Source organism: Manduca sexta, chromosome 24 (genome assembly GCF_014839805.1).
Source record: "Manduca sexta isolate Smith_Timp_Sample1 chromosome 24, JHU_Msex_v1.0, whole genome shotgun sequence".
Classification (NCBI taxonomy): domain Eukaryota; kingdom Metazoa; phylum Arthropoda; class Insecta; order Lepidoptera; family Sphingidae; genus Manduca; species Manduca sexta.
This window is the reverse complement of record NC_051138.1, coordinates 5362230-5372588: the sequence shown is the minus strand read 5'-3', so window position 1 is coordinate 5372588 and position 10359 is coordinate 5362230. Positions and strand designations below refer to the sequence as shown.

The 10359-nt window shown below is 32.8% G+C and overlaps 1 protein-coding gene across 1 annotated transcript; it reads right to left on the bottom strand.

The window, feature by feature from the left end:
* Nucleotides 1-2727: 2727 nt before the first annotated feature.
* Nucleotides 2728-9241, bottom strand: LOC115452032 (carnitine O-palmitoyltransferase 2, mitochondrial). Its single transcript, XM_030180472.2, has 8 exons — nt 8470-9241; nt 7405-7583; nt 6536-6806; nt 5076-5266; nt 4699-4868; nt 4445-4558; nt 3882-4183; nt 2728-3365 (listed from the first exon to the last, which is right to left on the bottom strand). The coding sequence occupies exons 1-8, from the start codon at nt 9072-9074 to the stop codon at nt 3239-3241; spliced, it is 1959 nt and encodes a 652-aa protein (XP_030036332.2). The 5' UTR covers nt 9075-9241; the 3' UTR covers nt 2728-3238.
* Between the last annotated feature and the right edge of the window lie 1118 nt (nt 9242-10359).

The following is a 10359-nucleotide window of genomic DNA, read 5'->3' as shown; positions in this document are numbered from 1 at the left end:
ATTTGACAGTTTGCTGTTTCTTCAGTTTTGTTTATCTGACAGCCTACTAGATTCAAGTTGGTCCATGTTCTATGTTGAGGGGCTTCTTTTTCCGCACTTAGCCCGTAGAAGGTTGGGCCGTTGTGCGTGGTAGATTCAAGTTGTATCTAAATATGAGCCAATAACAATGGCCCTATATCTACGCACTGCGAAGGCTGCCATGCCAACAGCACAGAGAAACACACTTGTTATCACAGCAATGCTCCGCACTTCGATAACTATCGTCTATGAATAAGGGGGATAGTCTATTCAGGTGCTAAATTTTATACAAATTCCTTCAGCTATTTCTGCGTTTATTTTATACAAATATCCAAACATTTTTACAAGCAATAGTAGCAATAATATTAATTATGATAGGTTTTTAAATATGTAACTTTATAACCTAGGGTTATGTGATCCATACCACTCTTTAGTCGTCACGTTTCCACAAAAAATATGCATCCATTGGTAATAAAATGAACGGAGACATAAAATTATCTTGAGATTGTATATCTTTCTCTATTGATTACCATTATGCATTTAACTCAAATTTGAAATAAAAAAATACATAACGTTTTTTTATTTTAACGGCAGTTTTATTAATATATATGTTTTGTACGTTAACGCACTGATATTTTGGGCGTGTCATTAAATGACAATAATTTATGTTTAATAAAAACAACATTCGTATAATTTAACATAGTCAAACGGTCTATTGACTGGACTATGAATATGGTCCTCTAGTAGATGGACATGAGAAAATCGATAACAGTAGTAGCTAAATTAAAGCGACGTCCATTGTATTTATAGGTGTTCATTTAGCTGGATAATATTATTCAGTGGTTTGTGATGCCGCTTCAATCTAGTACAACAACGTTAAATTGTAGGCCAATAATATCTACCTAAGTTTACCTATAAAAGTCGCATAGCTACCCAGGGATCGGAAATATTTTTTTAAAATCTAAGTAGGTATGTAATCATGCAGTATAATGAAAATCTTTTTATTCTTCGGGTATTATTAAGCATTAGAAGCAGCATACTTATAATATGTGTCCATATGGGCAGTTTGATGCATTCAGTAGTGCGGCACGCCGCGGAGTGCTCTCGCTAAGACGAGCAAAAAAAAATTGGGTTTACTTATTTATTTTATAGATAGTTAGATATTCTTATTAAGTATAACCGTTTCGTCATTTTCTCGAACTCTTATATCATAGCTTTAGTTTCAATAGTAGTGAACTGGCAACACTAACTTATAATATATTTCCAACAATAAGTCTTATATTGCTTTAGTGTTATTATGTATCAAAAATAAAGTAAATATAAATAATGGATTTTATTATTAAATAATATGATTCATCGGTAATTTTATATAAATTGAATATTCAACTTTTTCCCAACAGAGAGGTATTGGATTGAAATGTACGTGAAGTTCTAGTGTACCTACCGAGTTGGGTAAAATAATAAGTTATCAATTCGATGATTTTAGTACATCATACAATATTTCTTATTTCAATACCACACAGATGTCTAAATTGTATGGCAACATTGATTTATTTTATGGATAGGCTATAGTCGATGCGACCGTCGTACGATCGTGCACCGACAGATGTATGAACGCGCTCTTTTTAAAATATCCAAATATGTATTCGCTTAAATCGTATTAGTTTAGCAATTATTTTATTGCGATAGCCTAGTGGGTAGCAAATAAGACTACAGAGACAAAGATGGTTGGTTGAAATCCCGCCCCTGAAGCACATATCTCTGTCTAGGAATTTAGATGTGTATTGTTATATTATCGGTTTAACGGTATGTAATCTTTTAAATGCCGCTAAGCCGATAATATAGCAATCTGATCTTTCATGAGAAAACTTATTTTTTAGATGTATATTAAAAAAGTTAAGTTAGTCAGTTTGGCTATCCGCCCTGTGGAATGGGGTCGTTTGGAGAATTCCACCACTTTTTCCCCTGCCTGTCGTAAGAGGCGACTAATAGGGGCCACGATGGGGGTCGTCGGCGGGCAGCAGGGGGCATTTCTGTGCATTTTTTTACACATTTTTCGTTTGACCCCGGGATGGAGGGCGACGAGCACCCAATTGGAGACGGGCTGCAAGGCGGCATCGCGCAGAGGCGGCTGCGGACGAAGGCTTATACACTTCCGTCAGAGGAAGCCCGCAGCCGTCCCTAATACGCCGAAGAGGGCCACCGCGGAGTTTTAGCTGGTAGGCCGTGCGTAGGTTAGTTGTACATAGAGTTAGGGACTCGGCCCGGCGGTCGCCCGAAGGTAGTCATAAAATCCGGTCGCAAGGCACGGTTACCCCAGTATAATTGCTCAGTCGCCCCCCCACGAAGGCTGGGCGGTAGTAATAAGGGACTTTCTCCACGAATAAAAAAGGCAGTTTGGCTATGAAGTCTTCCAAATTAACTAACCGAAAAAACCCTCATAGTAGTAAAGGAGTACATTTAGTTCAGTGACTGCAAATAGCAAGACACCACCGTGGATATATTAAGATATGTATTACAAAGGTACAACAAAATGATGCTGATAAAAACGATTTATTTTATTGAATAAATAAATAATAACAATTCATTTCTAATAATAATATATTTTGTTATATAAAAATAAAATTACTTAAATCACTCAGTTTTTAAATTATTATATAAATGTGTGCACTTATACTCTGCTAAAACACCACCAATCAAACAGCCAAATTCACCTTATAAAAAATATATTATTATAAAATATACTATAATAACTACATCACATTTTAGTAGCACAGTTGTGATATTGATCATATTTTCCATGGATAACCTAGTCAAAAAGATCAAAAATGATTTTTGAAGGAAATATAAAAAAAATAACTTAAATATGAATAGTTTTTAAAGGAAAACGAAATTTCTGTTTTCTTGATTTTAATTGGTTAATAACAATTGCAATTTAAATCCTCGAGATAAATTTCTTTAAAAGTCATTCCGAATCGAAAGTCCCATCGCTCATATTTCTAGGAGCTTTATCTTGATAAAATTCTCAAGTTAACAACTTTTTGAACTTGTTGACTAGACTAGGCGATACAAAAGGCAAATGGAGTGTTATTATAATATCTTCATTAAAAAACTTCAAAACCACTTTAATTGAGTATTGTTAAGCCAATATAGCCATAAAGGAAGACATGTGATTTTCTTTTATAATATAAAATGCATGCAAATGCAATTTACAAATTTTTTAACCTGATAATACTTCAGTTATATCAAAGAATGATTTACGTAGAGCCTCAACAAATTCAGTGCTGTTGTTGTGAAGTTTGTAGCTGGTTACTGCTGCACCCAATTTGTCTGCAAAAGCTGAATATCTGAAAAGAGATGCATATTAACAATGACGTTTTACGAATAGACGCGTCATACACTAACAAAATGGTACATAAAAACGGCGCACTATTTGCTATAGTTACGTACCTGTACATATAATTACAAATTGGCTCGAAGAAGGAATAAAAAGATGCAGCATACATTCGTTAGAAAAGGATATATATACATCGACAGTTACGTAACAACGTTAGTGCCGCACGCTCATTGGCCGTTAAGTCGGGCAATTAACTTACTTTCGTCTTGCCAGTATTGAGCTCGGACAACGTATCTATGTCATAAAAACATCTTAGCATACTAATGACTATATTCTTTGTTTTATATAGTTGCAAGTATTTCAATTACAACTTTATAATTATTTTAAAATTATTAAATGAAATTTACTTTAAATTGATTATTTTATTAAATTTAGAATTAATTAGGGGTATTATTAATACCTCCATTTTGCATCAGCCTGTAGAGTACTACACATAGACCTGTGATGAGAGCTATGTATAACTTACCCAATACCAAAACCTTCTTTAACAACTGGTCCGAAGCCACCAGCCATTACACTCGGTGCTGACAACGTGCTCGTACTCAATATAGATTTATTCAAAAACTTGTACTCATAGGAATCGAATATTTCTGGACGCGGCAAGTTATGTTCCTCGGCCATTTTCATAAGCGCAAACATATGACGGTCAAATCCTTGGCCCATAGCTGCCTCTTTAACCAACTGTGAGTGGTAAGTGGAACACTCTCCCATAGCAGCGCGTAGTTCGACTTTAGACTTTTTGTTTAAATTAAGATCTTCACAGAATGCCTGAAATAATACATTATGTTTGTCTACAATTTAATGGATATGGTCGACTTCATATTATTGTATTTTATAGTTGCTTTTTGCTATAACGAAAATAAATAAAAAATAAAGTAATCAAGTAACTCATTGGTTTTGTAGCAGTAATTTCCAAATGGAAATTTGAGAATCTCTACTTGAAAAAAGTTTTTGGATCAACTTCACTTCTTGGATTTAGGTGATTAGTCAATTTTACCGACACATATCTCAGTTTTACTATTTTTTTACCTTCGTTTTGATAGTACAAGGGCGCATGGTCTCTGTCCTTCCATGCTTGAATGCAGATGTACTACATGACTCATATGTTCCTACAAAAGAGCCTTTCACAAGGTGATGTGCCGCCTGCAATTGTGAATATAAAAGTAATAATTTCAATATATATTTATACTTATATTTTTTTTTATTTGACACTGTGTTATTAACACAGTCATTCTCATCCACATTAGACCTTTGTCAAACCTTTTATTTAAAAATATTAATACCTGAAATGACAACTGCATAATGCAATCTGGGCTGACTTTGAATTTCTTGCATGCTTCTTTGTTAAGGCCTTCATACAAAATGTAGTCAATGCTCAAAGAATCATACCAATTCTTGTAGTCTTTTTTGGCATTTTCAACAAATTGCTTTGCCTTATCATCCAGTGTGAATTCTAAAAGTGAATAGAAAATTGTAAAATAAAGTATTAATTTCATGTCAATATGATTTTTTTTTCGGTTACCCATAGTTTCTTGTGTTTATTTGAATATAGTCTTAAATCCACTGATATGGATTACATGAATAAATAGTAATAATGTGTCTAATAATTAGCGAATATTTAATTTACTAAAAAAAAATTAGCATTTTTAACAATATATACCTAGCTTTTGAACAGTAATATTACTGCTAGCAGGTTTGCTATCTGGATGAACAAAAGGTTTGTTGATTGTTTCATTATAAATGTCTTGGAAGAATCTCAACACGGCAACACCATCACCCCAGGAATGTTCGAAGTTAATACCGGAAACACCATCTTTTGTTAAAATCAAACTAAAAGATTTATCGAACCATCTGCAATTAAACCGAAAGGAAAAAACATATAAAGTAATTAGCAACATGTTTATAATACCTTCCCATATTCTTGCAATGGAGTAGTTGGAAGGGTTACTAAAAAGCTAAGGCAAGGCGATCATTTCTTTAAATGTATTCCGTCCAAAGGGGGGGAAAAGTCCGTCAGTTGTTAACCACCCCAACCCAATGGCTACTGTTTTTGTGACGGCAAACTGGACTGCTTCATTCCCGATCATATGCCAATCAACCACCTTGGAGAAGAGATCTATTCCAATAGTTGCAGTCTAAAATTTTATATTTAGATCGCAATGTACTTGTTTATTAGTTCCTCAAATGGTGTATTGGACTTGAGCTGTATTTTTAAACACAGATAGCTACCAGATATATATTTTTCGAAATACCTTAAAATACATTCCATACCAATAAAGTTATAATGTTAAGTAGCCCAACACAATTTTGTCCTGTCTTAGTAATTTTATATTCATGTAAAAGATTCTGAAAATGTTTGTATGTTTGTTACAAGTAAATGCAAAAACTCCTGAATATATATCAATGAAATACAGACTATAGATGGACCATGTCCTAGATTAATATAGAGTTTGTTTTATTACGGTAATGTGAACCCGTATAAAATATTTGTATTACTTAATTTAAACTATTTTTTTAGACAGTACACAGCAGGACTTTTATATAGGGAAAATTCTTATACGCGGGCGACGGCACTAGTTACTTGTATGATATCAAAATTTTATTTTTGAAAAATCTAAATTACTTAATATGAAAAAGTTGTTAAGTTCGTGAGACTTTGTTTGTGAGAGATTGTAATAACCGGGCCTACTAAATCAATTTTAAAATTATTTTACTTGCATGTATGCTACACAAACTCCGGGGCAATACTTTGTAGAAAAACCCAATTCAATTTGCCCAATCTGGGGGTTCAACCCTCGGGTTTTCTGACTAATGCTAATACCGAGCCTTAGCACTGCAGTCGTACCGTAACACAACTACGCCACCGAGGTTGTACTTATTACATAAAAAACGTATTGATATTTTTCTCAGAAAAATTACAATGTACCACATTTATGAAACATCCTGTATTAGGATCATTTATTCAATATCAGATAATATTCATATGCCAATGATGAAGACGCATAAAAAGCCTTAATTAAGCCAACGAAAAATAACATATTAGTGCATTGCATTAAATCTATTTCAATAATTAAACACACATAATTTTTTCGTTTTAGTACACATATTTTAAATACTAGCCTGTTTAAGCCGTCTGCATGAAGGTAATGTTTCAAGAGTCTGTGTTTGTCATCAGCTATTACATCATCATCTAGTACTAAGTTAAATATAGCTGAATCTATCTTACTAAGTACTTCTCTATTTCCTGTCTCTTCTAAGTGGGTTCGTTGTTTCGCCCACACATCTCTATTTTGAGTGGTCAGTATGCCCAAAGGAAAATCTGCATGTGATATCTCATCATTGATGATTTTGCTTAAATTCCCATGTAACTCTGATGGTTGCAACAAATTTCCTGAAAAATTGTAATGAAAACCAATTAAATGTAAAATTGTAGAGGTGCCTTAACAACAGATATGTAATTTCAATAAATAGTTTCAACATTTCTTTGTGTAAGTCATTAAATTAAAAACAATAAACAACTACTTTTAGAATCATTTGAATTATAAAACCTTTTGAAATTTAAACAACATAACTAACTGAATTTACAGTCAGTTGTAGGAAATTTATATCAATAACCAATTACAATACAACAGGTAAATTCATTAAAACACTGAGCTTTTTGCTAATGGTATACGTTATGTATCCACCCAGAGAGCAACCACCATACACAAGGTTTTAAAACTCGCCATAGTGGTCCACGTAACAATGTCGCGTTCCGAGATTAGCCTGTATATATCCGGTTCTAACAGGCCGGCATAATTGTGTTGACTGCCGAGGGGTAATCAATTGTCGTCAGGTGCAGGGAACACTTTGCAAAGCACAAATAAAAAAAAGAGCTATGTTAAAATATGAACACAATAACATGAATGGAGGGTAACCAAAGATATTATATTTATTGCATCTGGCTGTTGGCCAACAGTAAGTAAAATTTTGTATAACATCATCCTCACCATCAGCATCCAAGACATCAAAAACATAAAAATGTCCTTTCCTTTGCACAACAACATGTTTGCTGTTAAAGTCTCTGAATATTTTATCCTTAGTGATCTGTGGTATTCTTGTACTTCCAAATAGGCCTGGAAACTGGCTCATGTCTAGGGGAAAGGCCTTAAATAAATAAGCACCATACCTGAAATATACAGGGTCAATTTTAAAGACTACTATAACAGTGACCCTTATGGTCAAAGGTAGATAATAGTATAATGAGATACTTCTATAAACTTTTCCAAACTGCTTTTTTATAGTTTACTGATATATTTAGCATTTAAAGAACATAATACCTTGAAGTAGATTATTCATAAATATTTCTATTTTGTTTGTAAACCTCTTAAGTGACAATGTATAAAAATATGATAGGTTTTTCACAACAGAAGAATACTTAATGAACACAACAAAATTATAGTGATAACTTTAGTAAACCTATTAAAAAATTTGATTAGTTACTGAAGCACATAGACATATTTACTGGGTGGACCTCTTAATATTTAATGCAGACTAAAAATGACCATACAATTTTTATGTGTGTGTTTTATGAAATACTTATTATAATGCATTACATGGCTTGTGATTTACAAACTCAACATAATATATTATGGGTAGTCAAAAGTTATTATTAACATAACAAAAACCACTTATCGTTCTTTGGTTTACCTCTGATAAGACACAATGACTACTTAAGTATCTTAGATTAATAAACAATACTTATACTTCCTTCTGGAATAAACAAATGATTTATAAGTTGATTATTGTGTGACAAAATAATTCAACATATAAATTAATATTATCAATTAAGCCTATGATTTATCCATACCAATTATCAGAAAGAAATTGAGGTCATATCATAGAAATAAACATGTATTAAAATTAAAATTCACTAAAACAAGTGCAATTATTTTAGGTTTTACACAGAGGACCATTTTGTTGATGTCAACAGAATATGAATCAGTAACAACTTTTTTATTCTTACAAGAAAAAAGAATATGATCCAATTAAATATTACAAAATAACTCACGAACCATGACACAGCCTCTGGTAGTAATCCTGTTACGGTTCTAAATAAAGGTGTATTGCTTTTCTTTGGGTTTAAATGGAAAACTTCAGGCTCCAGAATATGTTCTCTTAATGACAACATAAATCTCACAGAACTTGTCAACATGTTGCTTGCTCTCACTAGCTGATCATTGTACTCTGGCCTGGCATCATTTTGAAATACTAGCAGAGGATTAAAATTGATAGGAAGAGCAGCTCGATCCCTCAAATATAGGTCAAACCAGTAATCAGAAATGTAGCTGGTGTGCTTATTTGCTTTATCAGTTGCAATAAGTTTTTCTTGAAGTACTTTTCCGTCGTTAACTACGAAATTATTGGTGCGGTGTTGTGCTTTCTCAAACTGATTAGAAGTGAGCAATGGTCTTAAGGCGTTCAAATACCGCTCGCTTGTTTTACCTAGTTCCGGAATGGGTAAGCGCGGTAATGACTTCTGGAAATGCATAGTCGGGACTTTGCTTCGTTGTAAGTACTGATACTCAACATCATGTACATGTTTGTGTTTCGTGGCGAACTTTCTTTGGATAAATTGAGTAAAATTTCCTCCATGGATTTTTTTGCTTGCCGTAAACATTTTCCACAGCTTTAAGTAATATCTAATATATATATACGTATATGCATATATGCTATAAACGTATTGTTTATTCTGAATAATAGATTAAAATGGAAATAAACACTGGTAATTATTTTAAACTTTTGACTCCTACCAACTGTCATTCGGCACCAAAGATTGATTGTCATTGTCAACATAGAGTAAGTAATATACTACGTAAGAAGAGGCGGCACTTAGTACATTGAATTTGAGCTCACGCATACATACATGAGCCCAGAGTTACATTTTGTACCAACATTACGCAGAAAAAATGGCACGCAAGGCTGCCAACTTACTATAGATCTGCTCGTCCCTAGAGACGTTCCTTATTCAATTGATAATATCGTTAATTTTGTATCGATAGATTTAAATCGATAAAAATTGCTGACCATAAATCTTACACTGGTATAAATTATGATTGAATTTAGAATATTAAAATAAAACATCCACAATTTTTAATAATTCCCTTTATTTAATTACAAAATACACAATACTATTACGTTAATTTCTTATGTATAAATTGTATAATGTTTAGGTCTCCTACTCAAAAATTCATTACACTTCAGTTTTCCGTTATTTATTTCCAATTTTATATGGAAATTGAAAAATTTTATACCTTACAGATAATATGATCTTTTCCCGTCTAATCAACAATTACTATGATACAATCATTGCAACGGCAAATTCATAGACTTCGCACGTGCCTTTTTTGATTAGGTTAATAAGCATAGGATTGAAACTCTATAACTCTTCAACGACTACCTGAGTTTGTAAATTTGAATTAAATATACATCACTTTTATGTAATATTTTAAATCGTGATATAAATTATCTCTTACCGGTGTGGATCAAGTGGAAATTTAGCCACAAATATGTTTGACCTTGGGTACTTTTGTATGCCGCAAACCTCACATTTTTTTATACACATTAATTCTTTTCCCCATTCTCGCACACAAAATAAATAAACTACACAAGTGTAAACAGAATTAGAGTCAATATCTCGGAATAATAAGAGTCACTATCTCATAACACATACTACACAAATTCCTTCAAGTAGAAATATACACGAAACGGAGAAGAAGGCTCAACTCAACGTATTCCGCATAAAACTTAACTTATTATTGAAAAAAATCGCAATTATACAAATTTTTGCAAATAAACTCCAACAGTAACAAATCTACCATCAATAATGGCGGCAAATTATCAACTATCATGATAGCCAACATACTTTCTAAATTTTTTGGTTTATTATGTTGGTACAAGATGTT